The sequence below is a fragment of the Phyllobates terribilis genome, unplaced genomic scaffold (genome assembly GCF_046119375.1).
Source record: "Phyllobates terribilis strain yellow unplaced genomic scaffold, ASM4611937v1 Scaffold_8__6_contigs__length_399053987, whole genome shotgun sequence".
Classification (NCBI taxonomy): domain Eukaryota; kingdom Metazoa; phylum Chordata; class Amphibia; order Anura; family Dendrobatidae; genus Phyllobates; species Phyllobates terribilis.
The window spans coordinates 316,625,935-316,643,448 of NW_027362768.1; the positions used below are offsets into that span (position 1 = coordinate 316,625,935).

At 45.0% G+C, this 17,514-nt stretch overlaps 1 protein-coding gene across 1 annotated transcript in view; it reads right to left on the bottom strand.

The window, feature by feature from the left end:
- The window catches only part of LOC141156542 (parapinopsin-like), a 29,409-nt gene extending 12,614 nt beyond the window's left edge, over positions 1-16,795 (bottom strand). The window contains exons 1-2 of the mRNA XM_073642746.1: positions 16,456-16,795; positions 2,102-2,430 (exon numbers count right to left, since the gene is read on the bottom strand). Of these exons, the coding sequence (XP_073498847.1) occupies positions 2,102-2,430; positions 16,456-16,795 (669 nt within the window). The remainder of the gene's footprint in view (positions 1-2,101; positions 2,431-16,455) is intronic.
- Between the last annotated feature and the right edge of the window lie 719 nt (positions 16,796-17,514).

The following is a 17,514-nucleotide window of genomic DNA, read 5'->3' on the forward strand; positions in this document are numbered from 1 at the left end:
GCCGTCACTTGCCGTGACCACCTGCCTGCCCAGAGACTCTTGCCTGCTCACCTGGGAGCGCTCAGCTGCTACCTGTCTGCTAGCCTACCTGGAGGCTCCGCCGTCACTTGCCGTGACCACCTGCCTGCCCAGAGACTCTTGCCTGATCACCTGGGAGCGCTCACCTGCTACCTGTCTGCTAGCCTACCTGGAGGCTCCGCCGTCACTTGCCGTGACCACCTGCCTGCCCAGAGACTCTTGCCTGCTCACCTGGGAGCGCTCACCTGCTACCTGTCTGCTAGCCTACCTGGAGGCTCCACCGTCACTTGCCGTGACCACCTGCCTGTCCAGAGACTCTTGCCTGCTCACCTGGGAGCGCTCACCTGCTACCTGTCTGCTAGCCTACCTGGAGGCTCTGCCGTCACTTGCCGTGACCACCTGCCCATCCAGAGACTCTTGCCTGCTCACCTGGGAGCGCTCACCTGCTACCTGTCTGCTAGCCTACCTGGAGGCTCTGCCGCACTTGCCGTGACTACCTGCCCGTCCAAAGACTCTCGCCCGCTCACCTGGGAGCGCTCACCAGCCACCTGCCTGCTGTCCTTCTACCCAGAGACTGTCCCTGTCACTTGCCGTGAGTACCCGTCCTTCTACTCAGAGACTGTCCCTGTCACTTGCCGTGACTACCTGCCCTTCTACCCAGAGACTGTCCCTGTCACTTGCCGTGACTACCTGCCCGTCTTCCCTGGGAGCCACCCGCTTCCTTACAAGGACCGCCCCCTTGTTTAGTTGCTCAGAGGTTCCGCCTCCCAGACCCGTTACAACCAATATCCTGTATGGAGCATTACATCGGGACCAGTATCCTGTATGGAGCGTTATATGGAGGCCAGTATCCTGTATGGAGCGTTATATGGTGACCAATATCCTGTATGGAGCGTTATATGGGGACCAGTATCCTGTATGGAGCGTTATATGGGGACCAGTATCCTGTATGGAGCGTTATATGGGGACCAGTATCCTGTATGGAGCGTTATATGGGGACCAGTATTCTGTATGGAGCGTTATATGGGGACCAGTATTCTGCATGGAGCAATATATGGGTCCCTTAATACTGTATGGAGGACTATACTGTCCGGTCTGCACTGTGCGCTGCGAGGATTGACCGGTTTCTGAGCTATTGTAGAATTTACAATATATATCACTCATGTAATGTAAGAAGTGAAATCTTCGGCATCGCACTATATATACAGTATATTTCTCTGTGCATCCTGAATCGTGGTATGTGTTAAAGGGGTCCACTGAGACTCTTTTGCCCAGGGCTCACAGAAACCTGGAGCCGGCCCTGGACAGCGGGATTTAGCAGGTAAACAGCATCGGGCGGAGTTGAACTCCGCCCATGACTGTTAGAGGCACATGATGGCTGATTAAATCAACCATCATATGCAGGGAAAAGATGTGCAGGCTTGACATGCAATCTTGCATCAAAAGCAGGGACACAACATATGATATAAGTTTAAGTCATACGTCGTGAAGGGTTTAAAAAGGATTTTCTATGTTGAAGTTGTGAAAATTATCAGGTCTGTCGATGTTTTCAGCCTGTAAATTGCTTCCTTAAAAATCTTGGGAAATTGAAACACAAAGGACTCGATTCATCATTGCATTTTCACTCTCAATTAGCAACATTTTCATATCAAAGGGTTTGCACTTACAAAGTTGTTTTTTGTTGAAAAGTTATTTTTCAGATTTTTTACGTCAATTTGACTTAGACTGATTCACTAACTTTGACTTTTTAAATAGTTGGAATTTTTTTGCTCCAGTCTTGCGGAATACATGACGTGTTGCTCTAAGAATGTGCAAAATCTGTTAAAGACAAAAAAATAAAGACCATTTTTGACTTTGCGCAACTGTCGTGAAAAATTTTTGTCTCAAAAAACAAACCACAAGAAAAAAAAAGAAAAGTGACTTAAAAAAAAGCTGCAATTGATGGATCAAGAATAAAATGGTATGACAGAGTATGGCACATTTCTGAAAAAAATTGATGAGAAAAAGTGGGCAAGAATGACCCTAAGCGCTAAAAGACGAGACGCAATGCAGAGGAACTTGGTGAAATGATTGGAGTGATTACCTGCCGCAGAGTCCACATGAGGTATCCATAAGAAACCATGATGATAAGGAACGGAATTGCAAAGCAAAAGCTGAAAAAGCTCACGATGTAGGACATATTGACTGGGTCAGTGCTGTACCAGTCAGGGGCACAGGACGTTTCAACTCCTTCCAGCTGATAGCTGCCCCAGCCAAAGAGAGGTGGAGTGTTCCATATGAGGGACCAAGTCCAGGCCACAGCTATGCCCGCCAAGGCCTGTCTTGGGGTGAAGGTCAGGGTCCCCATGGGTTTACATACTACAAAGACACGATCCACAGCTATGACAGCAATTGTGCAAAGAGCAGTGATTCCTGCAAAACAAAAACAGAAAAAAAGAGGTAATAAGAAAGGACAGCCGAAATGATAAGAAAGGGCAGCCAATATATTCTTACAATGCTTCAGATTGGCTAGAGCTGAATTTGCGGTCTGAGAAGCACGGACCGGCCACAGGTCTCCTGACCCAAACTCGGCATCCTGATATATGCCTATAAGGGCTCGTACAGATGACCGTATTATCAGTCTGAATGTGATCCAACAAAACATCGGATCGCACCCAGACCAATCCACTATTCAATTTTTTTTCCTCTGTCCAAGGAAAAAAATCACAGCTGCTGCTTTCTGTGAGGTAAAACATTTCCCTGCCTGTTTTTAAATGTTTTACCTCACAGAAATCAGCATCTGTCCTGTCTGTATACTCTTTTGCTTCCTTCTCTGCCCTGGAGCTGTGGTATGATCAGACCATGTTCCTGTACGGTCAGACACAGCCATTACACAGTACACAGCAGGGACACATTTATAAGATTAGTTCAGCACAGGAACATTTTATTTAATACATCTAAATGTGGAAATAATTTTTGTTTAAGATCTATTGATTAAAATGCATTTTTTTTGTGGTAAAACCCCTTTAAGATTGGCAAACCCATTTAAGGCCTTATTGAGAGATCTGTTGATTTCTTGTACATGAAAAAACAGACCATTTTATCATCAGTGTGCTAGATATGATTTTCATCCATTTTTTTGCCTATGTGTCCATCTGTTTTTCCCTATACACAAACAAAATCACTTTTGTCCAACCAAGGGCTCATTCACAAGTCAGTTTTCGTGTACGAGTGCTATCCTTGTTTTTCACGAATGTCTGATCAAACTCGGCAATGAAAGTCTATGGGGCCATGATAAAATCGGACAGCACTCGAATGCCATTGTATCAGCACTCAGATGCCATTGTATCAGCACTCGGATGCCATTGTATCAGCACTCGGATGCCATTGTATCAGCACTCGCATGCCATTGTATCAGCACTCGCATGCCATTGTATCAGCACTTAGATGCCATTGTATCAGCACTCAGATGCCATTGTATCAGCACTCGCATGCCATTGCATCAGCACTCGGATGCCATTGTATCATTACTTGGATGCCATTGTGTCAGCACTCGAATGCCGTCATGTCAGCACTCGGATGTCGTCGTGTCTGCACTCGGATGCCATTGTGTCAGCACTCGGATGCCATTGTGTAAGCACTCAAATGCCGCCTGTCAACACTCGGATGCCGTCGTGTCAGCACTCGGATGCCGTCGTGTCAGCGCATCGGATGCCTTGTGTCAGCACTCGGATGCCATTGTGTCAGCACTCCTATGCCGTAGCGTCAGCACTCAGACGCCATTGTGTCAGCACTCGGATTCCATTGTATAAGCACTCGAATGCCGCCTGTCAACACTCGGATGCCGTCGTGTCAGCACTCGGATGCCGTCGTGTCAGCACATCAGATGCCATTGTGTCAGCACTCGGATGCCATTGTGTCAGCACTCCTATGCCATAGCGTCTGCACTCAGATGCCACTGTGTCAGCACTCAGATGCCATTGTGTCAGCACTCGGATGCTGTCATGTCAGCACTCGGATGCCTTTGTGTCAGCACTCAGATGCCATTGTGTCAGCATTCGGATACCGTCGTGTCAGCACTTGGATGCCGTTGTGTCAGCACTCAGATGCCTTTGTGTCAGTACTCGGATGCCATTGTGTCAGCACTCGGATGCCTTTGTGTCAGCACTCGGATGCCTTTGTGTCAGCACTCAGATGCCATTGTGTCAGCATTCGGATACCGTCTTGTCAGCACTTGGATGCCGTCATGTCCGCACTCAGATGCCATTGTATCAGCATTCGGATACCGTAATGTCAGCACTCGGATGCCGTCGAGTCAGCACTCGACGGCCTTTGTGTCAGCACTCAGATGCCATTGTGTCAGCTCTCGGATGCTGTCGAGTCAACACTTGGATGCCTTTGTGTCAGCACTCAGGTGCCATTGTGTCAGTACTCCGATGCCGTTGTGTCAGCACTCGGATGCCATTGTGTCAGCACTCGGATGCCATTGTGTCAGCATTCGGATACCGTTGTGTCAGCACTCGGATGTGGTCGAGTCAGCACTCGGATGCCTTTGTGTCAGCATTCAGATGCCATTGTGTCAGCACTCGGATGCAGTCGAGTCAACACTCGGATGCCATTGTGTCAGTACTCGGATGCCGTTGTGTCAGCACTCAGATGCCATTGTGTCAGTACTCGGATGACGTTGTGTCAGCATTCAGATGCCATTGTGTCAGTACTCCGATGCCATTGTGTCAGCACTCGGATGCCATTGTGTCAGCACTCGGATGCCATTGTGTCAGCATTCGGATACCATTGTGTCAGCACTCGGATGCCGTCGAGTCAGAATTCGGATACCTTTGTGTCAGCACTCAGATGCCATTGTGTCAGCACTCGGATGCCGTCGAGTCAACACTTGGATGCCTTTGTGTCAGCACTCAGATGCCATTGTGTCAACACTTGGATGCCATTGTGTCAGCACTCAGATGCCATTGTGTCAGCATTCGGATACTGTTGTGTCAGCACTTGGATGCCGTCGAGTCAGCACTCGGATGCCGTTGTGTCAGCACTCAGATGCCATTGTGTCAGTACTCGGATGCTGTTGTGTCAGCACTCGGATGCCATTGTGTCAGTACTCGGATGCCGTTGTGTCAGCACTCAGATGCAATTGTGTCAGTACTCGGATACCATTGTGTCAGCATTTGGATACCATCATGTCAGCACTCGGATGCCGTCGAGTCAACACTCGGATGCCTTTGTGTCAGCACTCAGATGCCATTGTGTCAGCTCTCGGATGCCGTCGAGTCAACACTTGGATGCCTTTATGTCAGCACTCAGATGCCATTGTGTCAGTACTCCGATGCCGTTGTGTCAGCACTCGGATGCCATTGTGTCAGCACTCAGATGCCATTGTATCAGCATTCGGATACCGTAATGTCAGCACTCGGATGCCGTCGTGTCAGCACTCGGATGCCTTTGTGTCAGCACTCAGATGCCATTGTGTCAACACTCGGATGCCATTGTGTCAGCACTCGGATGCCATTGTGTCAGCATTCGGATACTGTTGTGTCAGCACTTGGATGCCGTCGAGTCAGCACTCGGATGCCGTTGTGTCAGCACTCAGATGCCATTGTGTCAGTACTCGGATGCTGTTGTGTCAGCACTCGGATGCCATTGTGTCAGTACTCGGATGCCGTTGTGTCAGCACTCAGATGCCATTGTGTCAGTACTTGGATGCCATTGTGTCAGCATTTGGATACCGTCATGTCAGCACTCGGATGCCGTCGAGTCAACACTCGGATGCCTTTGTGTCAGCACTCAGATGCCATTGTGTCAGCTCTCGGATGCCGTCGAGTCAACACTTGGATGCCTTTATGTCAGCACTCAGATGCCATTGTGTCAGTACTCCGATGCCGTTGTGTCAGCACTCGGATACCATTGTGTCAGCACTCAGATGCCATTGTATCAGCATTCGGATACCGTAATGTCAGCACTCGGATGCCGTCGAGTCAGCACTCGGATGCCTTTGTGTCAGCACTCAGATGCCATTGTGTCAGCTCTCGGATGCCGTCGAGTCAACACTTGGATGCCTTTGTGTCAGCACTCAGGTGCCATTGTGTCAGTACTCGGATGCCGTTGTGTCAGCACTCGGATGCCATTGTGTCAGCACTCGGATGCCATTGTGTCAGCAATCGGATACTGTTGTGTCAGCACTCGGATGTGGTCGAGTCAGCACTCGGATGCCTTTGTGTCAGCATTCAGATGCCATTGTGTCAGCACTCGGATGCAGTCGAGTCAACACTCGGATACCATTGTGTCAGTACTCGGATGCCGTTGTGTCAGCACTCAGATGCCATTGTGTCAGTACTCGGATGACGTTGTGTCAGCATTCAGATGCCATTGTGTCAGTACTCCGATGCCATTGTGTCAGCACTCGGATGCCATTGTGTCAGCACTCGGATGCCATTGTGTCAGCATTCGGATACCGTTGTGTCAGCACTCGGATGCCGTCGAGTCAGAACTCGGATGCCTTTGTGTCAGCACTCAGATGCCATTGTGTCAGCACTCGGATGCCGTCGAGTCAACACTTGGATGCCTTTGTGTCAGCACTCAGATGCCATTGTGTCAGCACTCGGATGCCATTGAGTCAGCATTCGGATACTGTTGTGTCAGCACTTGGATGCCGTCGAGTCAGCACTCGGATGCCGTTGTGTCAGCACTCAGATGCCATTGTGTCAGTACTCGGATGCTGTTGTGTCAGCACTCGGATGCCATTGTGTCAGTACCCAGATGCCATTGTGTCAGTACTCGAATGCCATTGTGTCAGCATTTGGATACCGTCATGTCAGCACTCGGATGCCGTCGAGTCAACACTCGGATGCCTTTGTGTCAGCACTCAGATGCCATTGTGTCAGCTCTCGGATGCCGTCGAGTCAACACTTGGATGCCTTTATGTCAGCACTCAGATGCCATTGTGTCAGTACTCCGATGCCGTTGTGTCAGCACTCGGATGCCATTGTATCAGATCTCAGATGCCATTGTGTCAGCATTCGGATACTGTTGTGTCAGCATTCGGATGCCGTCGAGTCAGCACTCGGATGCCTTTGTGTCAGCACTCAGATGCCATCGTATCAGCACTCGGATAGCATCGAGTCAACACTCGGATGCCTTTGTGTCAGTACTCGGATGCCATTGTGTCAGTACTCGGATGCCATTATGTCAGCATTTGGATACCGTCATGTCAGCACTCGTATGCCGTCAAGTCAACACTCGGATGCCTGTGTGTCAGCACTCAGATGCCATTGTGTCAGCTCCCGGATGCCGTTGAGTCAACACTTGGATGCCTTTGTGTCAGCACTCAGATGCCATTGTGTCAGTACTCCGATACCGTTGTGTCAGCACTCGGATGCCATTGTGTCAGCACTCGGATGCCATTGAGTCAGCATTCGGATACTGTTGTGTCAGCACTCGGATGCCGTCGAGTCAGCACTCGGATGCCTTTGTGTCAGCACTCAGATGCCATTGTGTCAGTACTCAGATGCAAATTGTGTCAGTACTCGGATGCCTTTGTGTCAGCACTCAGATGCCATTGTGTCAGTACTCGGATGCCATTGTGTCAGCATTCAGATACCGTCATGTCAGCACTCGGATGCCGTCGAGTCAACACTCGGATGCCTTTGTGTCAGCACTCAGATGCCATTGTGTCAGCTCTTGGATGCCGTCGAGTCAGCACTTGGATGCCTTTGTGTCAGCACTCAGATGCCATTGTGTCAGTACTCCGATGCCGTTGTGTCAGCACTCGGATGCCATTGTGTCAGAACTCGGATGCCATTGTGTCAGTACTCGGATGCCATTGTGTCAGCATTCGGATACCGTCATGTCAGCACTCGGATGCCGTCGAGTCAACACTCGGATGCCTTTGTGTCAGCACTCAGATGCCATTGTGTCAGCTCTTGGATGCCATCGAGTCAGCACTTGGATGCCTTTGTGTCAGCACTCAGATGCTGTTGTGTCAGCACTCGGATGCCATTGTGTCAGTACTCGGATGCCATTGTGTCAACTCTCGAATGCCATTTTGTCAGTACTCGGATGCCATTGTGTCAGCTCTCGGATGCCTTTGTGTCAGCACTCAGATGCCATTGTGTCAGCACTCGGATGCCGTCGAGTCAACACTTGGATGCCTTTGTGTCAGCACTCAGATGCCATTGTGTCAGTACTCGGATGCCATTGTGTCAGTACTCGGATGCCATTGTGTCAGTTCTCGGATGCCATTGTGTCAGTACTCGGATGCCATTGTGTCAGCTCTCGGATGCCATTGTGTCAGCTCTCGGATGCCATTGTGTCAGCACTCGGATGCCATCCGTGTTCTGTCAATTTTTCAAGGACTGATAGGAGAAGGGGGAGAAACTGTCTTTTTTCTTCATCAGAGAAAAACTGACAAAACTGAGACCAAACTCTCATGACACTAACGATAATCTGATGAAACTTTGATCAAAATCAATGATGAAACTCTGATTTTGTCGTACAAGAAAATCACTTATTTGTGCATAAGCCCTTAGCCATTCACACGTCTGATCACCTCATACGAGTGCTATACGTGGTTTTCACAGATAGAACTTGTATCTGTGGTATTCTATGAGGGTGTGCACATGTCCAATTTTTTTCTTGGACTGAGAAATCCACGGAAAAAATCAGAAACATGTTCGATATTGATCCGAGTGTCAGATCAAAATCGACAATGCAAGTCTTTGGGTCCGTGAAAAAAAAATTTGGACACTTTTGGTCATAGGTTTCTTTGTGTATCAATTTTCCAATTGGGCAGCATTAAAATTTTTGCACAGTTTGGCTTTTACAGGCTTGTTTGTTTCGCTGTGCTGGCTGCAGAATGAGATAACTGAGAATCTGTCCGTGAACTTTACTGAACTTTTCTCAGCTGATTTATGACCACGTCGACGTTGAGCAGCGAAGAACTCAGATAAAAGATGGATAAAAGAGTTACAAACTCCCAGTCAGAACAAGCTCACTGATGGATTCTCAGTTATCTCATTCTGCAGCCAGCAATGTGTGTAAAAGCCAAACAATGACAATTTTTTAAAGAATCCCAATTGGCAAAATGAATTTTAGCCCATAAAACATGCATTTTAATATTAAAAAAGTCCTCATAAGGTATTTATAGCCTTTAGTTTGGGCATGGAATGCAACCATTGATGGTGAATGTCATCATAAAAATGGGTTCCTGTACGAAACGTGAGTGTGTTGTGTCCTTCCACACTCTGATGGTGCTTTTTGGTAACCGTTTTTCTTGGACGTGGAAAACTCGGACGTGTGAATGAGGTCTTATGAACAGTAAAAAATCAACAGCACTCGGACGACAAATGCATGGCATCTGTGTGCTACCTATTTTTTTTACGGACCCATTGATCTGAATAGACGAATTTGATCAAAGCACAGTCATGTGAACAGCCCCATAGACTATAATGGGTATATGTTATATTATTGAAAATACATGTAGAACACGTATGTGAAAAATGGACGTCTGAATGAGACCTAAGGGCAAACCTTTATCAACCAAGTGTTTCCTCAAGGGATTTGCTGTTGCTAAAAAGGTCTCATTCAGATGTCAGGTTTTCGCATACGAGTTCTATCCTTGTTTTTCACGGACAGAACACATACTTATGTTAATCTTTTGAGCCGTTCACATGTCTTAGTGTTTTTTGCGAGCCGCGTCACTGCAAAAAAAATCACGGAGAAATGTCCACTCTTGATTGGAGTCATGGATAATAGTCATCCATACATTTTTATGGGTCTGCGTAAATCACGGACATCATATGTCTACCACCTGTGTGTTGTCTATTTTTGCAATTTTTTTTTTTTTTTATATTTGCAAAAATTACTGATGTAAAAAATGGACCAAACACTGATAAAAATGCGATCCTGATTTTTTTTTTCTCCACGGGTGAAAAAGAGACCTTTTCAAACATTTTTTCTAAAATTAGTAGCGCACTTAGTGCTTGAATATAGAAAAGTCTCAAAAGTTTTGTTTTTTGCAACATTGAAAAAAACTTTTGAAACTTTTCATTGAACAAACATTTTAGGGTTCCTGATCTAAAGGGTTCTTATATGGGTGTTGTCGGATAGTGCTTGGAAAGACAAGCAATTTTGCAATTTTCTACTTATTAAAATTTTCTGCCTTGGAGACCGACCACCGCTGCTAGACAGTAGAACATGTGCAGTGCTTACAAGTTCTTTTCTGTTGAGCTTGTAAGCACTGTTTTGAAACTGGTCGGGATTGCTGAAGCTCCTAATTCTGGCCAGCTTCAGAGCAGCGTTTACAACCAGGCAACTTTTACAACCAGACAGCGGCGGTGGTCGGTCTCCTAGACAACAAGCTGTAAACAAAAGTGTTAATATCTCAAGAACCGCTGCAAATTTTAATAAGCAGTAAATTGCAAAAGTGCTTGTTTTTATAAGAACTATCCGACATTATACATCTATGATGGTAGCAATGGATGTATGTTGTAGATATATGTTCTTTAATGTCTATCTAGATGGTATTTAATGGTATATTAAACACAGTGGATGCCTGGATTTATCGCTCTGCACATGAGCTTTGTGGAAGTTCAGTACAATGTATGATTTATGGAGACGGCCAAGAAGCTGAAGTAGCAGGTCCTCCTGTAACCATTCCAGTTTTATACCTTCAGTTTATGTCTAATAGTCTCCGGAGCATATTTATAGCGTGTAGCCTGGAAGATCAGTCCCAGCTCCTGCCTACAAACCCACGAGTCGGACTGCTCAAAATTCCAGAAGAAAAAGGTAAACGGCTTTATAAAATGAATTTATGGCTTGTAAAATGAAAGATATGTGTCACACTAAGCTGAAAAAAAATCAAATTAACTTTCCTTACCGGCAGTATTAAAGAACAAATGTCTGGAAAGGTTACTTCATATTAACTCTGGACTGATGGCGAACATTACGCTGGATTTAATAACACTATCTGTGTTTACCATAAAGGAAGCCTCGGAAACGATCTTCTAATGGGAATTAATAGGGTTATTAAATGAGAGAAATGGAGAATATTCAAAGTCACAGATTTAAAATTCAAAATATTTGTAACATTCCATCAAGTAACATGAAATATACTCCCTGTGCCCGCAACGTGATTGGTCCAAGTGATAAGATTGGTAGAAAGTTACATTAAATGTTAATGTCTTATGACTCGCCCTCCCTGAGCGGTGGGGGATACTCGGAGCCGGGCCTTGCAGATGTTGTGGGGGATGAAGTCGTGGCCGTGACCCGTTCCGTGCCCAGGGCTGTCACACTAAAAAGAATGGGCTTTTTGGATGAGTGGTTAATTGTTCCACTATGCCACCTGTGGTTTCTGGCGAAGGCCACCAGCGCTGCGACAGTCCTCTGAAGCTGGTGTTCTGGCAGCTTGGTTGGTACTACTCCCCACAGGCGGAGTAGGCCTCAGGGCAGTGATTGATGAACTGTGTGGAGGAATGGTGGGTGCAGTGCCGCGCAGGAATAAACAAGCGGAGGCGGTGAATGAAGTCATCCGGGTCTTTACTCACTTTTGAGTAACTTTCAGCCACAAAGCTTCTCTCTGCTACACACGGCGTACTGCGGCCACTAGGAGGGGGTTCAGCACTTCCCAGGTAGATCAGGAGCACCTGTCAAGACCCCGCTGGTGAGTTCCTCTCCTTAGTAAGTTCTCCCACTGAGTCTTCTCCTGACTGTGTGTGGTATGAACGTGGTGTAAGGTCGGGTCCCACTAGGTAAACGCAGGTTGAGAGATACAGGTGGCGACTCCGCTCCGTCCATATCCCCCTAGGATCCACTAAGCCTCTGGGCTTTTCTGAATGAGACGTGAAGTGACAAAGTCAGATATCGGGGGCCGGTTACCCCTTTTGCAGCAGGAATCCCTTTGGCTAGGCCAGAGTGAAGAATACAGGTGGCGACTCCTCTCCGTCCGTATCCCCCCTGGGATGCTTTTGCCTGTGGAGCCTATCTCCTCTGCTCCCCTCCAAGGCCTTCTTAGAACAGGACCCTGACCGGGCAGAGACACTGGTTAACTCTGTCCCGCTCCTCATCTCAAGGCCAGAGAACGAGGACCACGAATCTTCAGCCAGCTACAGACTCTTGCTGGACCCTGACAGAAGACCCTCAATCAAAGACCTTGAACTAAAGATGGCCAATTGTTATATATTATTCTATAAGTGCTTCCTGTAAGTGTTTCCTCCACCCTCACCCACTACTTGGTTCCCCCCATCTCCTCTATCCCGGGGCAGCACCCTGGTGCATTTAGACCCCCTACAGAACAGGAGTGGTGTAGTATTGAGTGTGAAGTGGGGTCCTGAATGATGCTCCATCCTTACCTGGAAGAGGAGATACCACACCTCTATCTGAGGTGCAGTACCCCTGTGGCGACTGAACCCTCAGGGGCGCCACACTTACGATACTTTCTATGGGAGGGGAGCAAACCATAAAGGGAAAGGGGCTCCGTCACCCTTCTTCTACTATGAAGAAGTCATCAGAATATGAATGAATAGAATTACATGTGCAAATTGCCTCTTCAGAGAAGGGGACTTGAACTGTAGCGCCACCTATTGGAAGCAGCAATCCTAAAAGTCAAAATCGACCCTTTACCAAGCCTTGTGTCATATTACTTAGGAGCGCCACCTATTGGAAGCAGCAATCCTAAAAGTCAAAATCGACCCTTTACCAAGCCTTGTCATATTACTTAGGATAAAAGCCAAACCATAATCTCAATTTGCAGACACGTGTTTCGGGGTTGTTGCCTCTCCTCAGTGCAAACCATGAGATCTGATTTGGCTCTATAAGGGGCTTCTGACTGGGATCTAAGGGGTAACATTTCTCCTTGAGGAGAGTGACATTCCTCTTATGGTTGTTTAAGGAGGCTTATAAGCCATAAATGGCTTATAAGTCTCCTTACACTGACAAGCCAGGCATGTCACTCTCCTCAAGGAGAAAATTTACCCCTCAGAATTACATGTGAAGCCTGCATTCTACCCTAGATGGTCAATTATATAGTAAAATTATATTATTATTATTATTATTATATTATTATTAGAAGTATATTAAAGTACCCCTCAGTTCAGAGTTCAAATCTTGGGCTTCTCAACTAAAACCAACATCCAAGGCTAGCATTAGATTGGTTAGTATACTCTATTAAAGGGAATCCATTAGCAAGTTTTGCTATGTAATCTGAGAGCAGCATGATGTAGGGGCTGAGAGCCTGATTCCAGCAATGTGTAACTTAATGGTCTGCTTGCTGCAATTTTGAAACAATCCTTGTTTTCCCTTCTGTAGATATAGCAGTGGTCAGACTGCTGAGCTCTGTAAAACCCCGCCCACACCTCTGATTGTCAGTTTCCTCTGTACACTGTAAGCATGCTGCCAATCAGTGTTGCGGCTACACAGAATAGTTGGTGACACCTAGTCCTCTAATGATAATCTCTTGCTGATAAAACACTAATTGTATTCAAACTACAACAAGCAGCTGAGCAAGTGACGCATCGCTGGAATCAGGGTCTCTAGTTCTACATCATGCTGCTCTCAGATTAAATAGCAGAAAACGTGCTGACTTGTATGGGGGCACATACTGTGTATAGGGGGCAATGTGTGGACTCATATGGTATATAGGGGGATGTCAGCATACTTAATTCTACTCAATATTAAATGATACAATTAATACCAAAATAAAATAATAATTAAAATTAATATGTTAATTAATTTCAGCCTATTGATTCGGCCTCCACAACAGTTACGGTCTCTCATGTGGCCCCTCGTAAAAATTAATTGCCCACCCCTGGTGTAGAGTCCTTTTTCTGTCTGAGGCCATGACTGTTCCATCAACATAATCAACTCATTTTGTACTTATTTAATGTTATATGGCGGTCAGAAAACAATGGAAAGGTAGATAGCGTCATATTTTTAAAATATATGGACACTTTTGGTCATAGTTTGTTTTACTTAAGTGCATGTGTTTTTGGGCTAAAAATGATTCTTCAAATCAATTAAAGTTTTGCATAGTTTGGATTTTACAGGCTTGTTTGTTTCGCTGTGCTGGCTGCAGAATGACAAAACTGAGAATCCGTCAGTGAACTTTACTGAACTTTTCTCAGCTGATTTAGGACCACATCAATGTTGAGGTCAACTTTTGTGGCCATGAATTGAGAGGAACTCAAATAAAAGAGTTACAAACTCCCAGTCAGAACAAGCTCACTGACGGATTCTCAGTTATCTCTTTATGCAGCCAGCAATGTCTGTAAAGCCAAACAATGCAAAATTTTTAAAGAAGCCCAATTGGAAAAATATTTTTTTAGCCCATACCATAATACATGCATTTTAATATAATAAAATGTCCTCAAAAGGTGTTCATTTTGGCATGGAATTCAACCATTGATGGTGAATGACATCATACAAATGAGTTCCTATACGAAACGTGAGTGTGTTGTGTCCTTCCACACTCTGGTGCTTTTTGATGACTATCATTACTGGATTTCTCTTAGGGCTCATGTATACGACTGATTTCCTCATACGTGATAGCACTCATACCTATGATATTGTATGGGGCTGTGCACATGTCCGATTTTTTTTCTTGGACTGAGCAGTCCGTGGAAAAAATCAGAGACATGTCCGATATTGATCCGAGTGTCAGATCAAAATTGACAATGCAAGTCTATGGGTACGTGAAAAAACTGGACCGCACTCAGATGACATCCGAGTGCAGTCCGATTTACACGGACTGACAGAGGAGAAGATGGAGAAACTTTTTTTTTTGCACGTCCGAGAAAAACTGATGCCACAGAGTCTGATCAAGTCAGATCAGAATAATCGGACCGTTTTTCTCCGATGTGGAGAGATCAGTATTGTGAACATAGTCTTATTCTCATTACTAATTGTCCTACAGGAGGGTATATTTCATATATATACCTTTCTGCTTTTTGCAGTTATATCTCATGATCTTTATTCCTGAGTTCCTTTCATTTTGCATCTATTTTGCAACTGTCTTAATTTATTGACACTTTTCTATTTTGCAATCCTTTCTATTATGCCATCTAGTGATTAATCTGAGTTACTTTAGGGAAATAAATATAATTTTAATCTCTAGGTGTTCGCCACCTTATCAGAAACATTTCTTTGTTTTTTTTAGTGACATTTTTCTGTATACTTTTTAAAGTGGCTGCTGGACACATAGTGGATGGGAGATATGTATCACAGAGGTGGATGTCCTTTGTGATGTAAACCTGGAGTAATTCTCTAGTACACATAGCTAAGAGGGGTTAATGGGCCATGACAGGGCCAGGTTTAATGTGAGCATCTGAAGAGTTTGGTGGTTGCTCACCATATCTCCACCCCTGGGTGTGGTTCACATTGTAAATTGGGACCTGTTTGTCTCACACATGATCTGTCTGTGGAGGTGTGCAGACCTCCAGGATTGTGTGCCTTTGCAAAAAGCCTGAAAAGCTCTACTGTAACCCAAGCAGGCGAACCCGCACTATTGTATGGACTCTTTATGTTTTACTTTATGCCGGACAAGGGCTGTATTTAAGTTTTCCTGTGATACCTCAAATCGCTCCCAAGTGAGTAGCATTGTTACAACTTATTGATTTTACTATTTATATGACCTGATTCTACATAATAAAGCCTGTGATTTTAATGTATTTGCCTTGCACATTTTGCATTATATGTGCTTATCATTCATAAACAATAAAATGGATCTGCGAGGCACATGCTCGTCCACTATTCCTTCCAAACTCTTCATCGTTGTGGTAAAAATGATAAAAATGGATGTAAAAAAACGGAAGTAACCTAATAGGTGCAGAAATCCTGAAGGAAATCTATAACACTGAAATGCACCAAATACTTATCGGGGGACATAGCCTTAGTCCAAAAGGTTGAGATTATCACAATTTTAATACCTTTAAAGGGGTATTCCATCTCCAAGATCCTATCCCAGTATATATTAAGTGTAATAATAATAATATTACCAAATACCTCCAATTAGAAATGTAGTATAGTTCTTCTGATTCGCTATGCCACTTCCCCCTTGTGCAGGGCATTGCAGTAGCTTCGGTATCCATGAGTATGACCACTCATATAGTGACAGTTAGCTGTTAGTGGTCATAACCATGAATACCTAAGCTACTGCAATGCCCTGCACATGGGGTAAGTGACATAGCGAATCAGAAGAACTATACTACATTTCTAATTGGGGGTATTTGCTAATATTATTATTATGACACTTAATACATACTTGGATAGGATCTTGGAAGTGGGAATACCTCTTTAAGTGTTTACAACATTTTTGGTGCATTTCTGGATCTTGAAGCTTTTTGTTACAATTTTATTAGCCAGATGTTGTGTTCTTTTATACTTCTGTTTTGGAAGATTTCTAAGGTAACGTAAGTTATACATAAATATTATGTGATATTATAAGGGGAAATAACTCACCAAAAAATGCCACAGCAAACCCTTCTATAACACAGCCAATCCTTCCGAGGTTGAAGTAGCCAACTGCGTTGGTTTCTACAGTCAGTAGACCTCCCAGGATAGTCACACCAAGGTCCGCTACTGCAAGGTTGACCAAGGAGTAGTTGATGGGGTGCCGCAGATGCCGATATTTCATTGTCACTATAATGACTGTAACATTGAGGATTATAGATGCAGTACAAAATACGGCCATTATCAGAGCTAAGATGGTGTAACCGATCCTGGGCATGAGGACCTTTTCTGCTTCGTTCACCCCGTTGCTGAAGTTCACCATCGGCTGTTGGATATCTTCTTCAGCCATCTCCGCCTTTGAGAATCAGCTAATTTGGTAGCCAGGCTCCTTCTCCACTGTGTGTTTGACCAGCTATGGCTTATCATGGCTTTATTCTTTTAGATGTAAAGTCTCCGGTGATATTATCAACAAATGATATGACACAGATTATCATACACTTAAATCCCAAGATCCGGATTTATTTGACATAATTCCCTTTTCTCATTACATTTTTAATTACTCTAAAGCATTTTCAAGATTTGTACCTGGCTGTGTGAATGACTTCCCATCGTTCCTATAGGATCGATTATGTGCATTAACATAAACAGGGAACGTTTGGTAATGAATTGAAGGTGAGAATAGAGTCAGTAAGTAACATGTACTCAGCCATCCAATTTTTTGAATATAGATGCAATGAAGTATCTAGGAATCGTCTTTTCTACTCTCCATTAGTTTATAGTGGTATACACATAATAGACTTATATCTGACCCCTCACCCCCCGGTGTATAACCTCAGGCCCCCCGCACCCAGTGTATAATATCCGTCCCTCGCCTGCCGTCTGCCTTTACTAACATTTATGACAGAATGGCTGGTGGTAAAGAACTCACTGGTCCTGTAATAGGAGCCTTTGGTGTAACAAGTCCGTTCATGACGTTTCTTCCACCTAATATTCCCCCATCACCTGTGAGTGATATTATTGGGAAGTGGAAGGAACCGCAGCAACTCAGCCACAAAATGGAGGCCACGT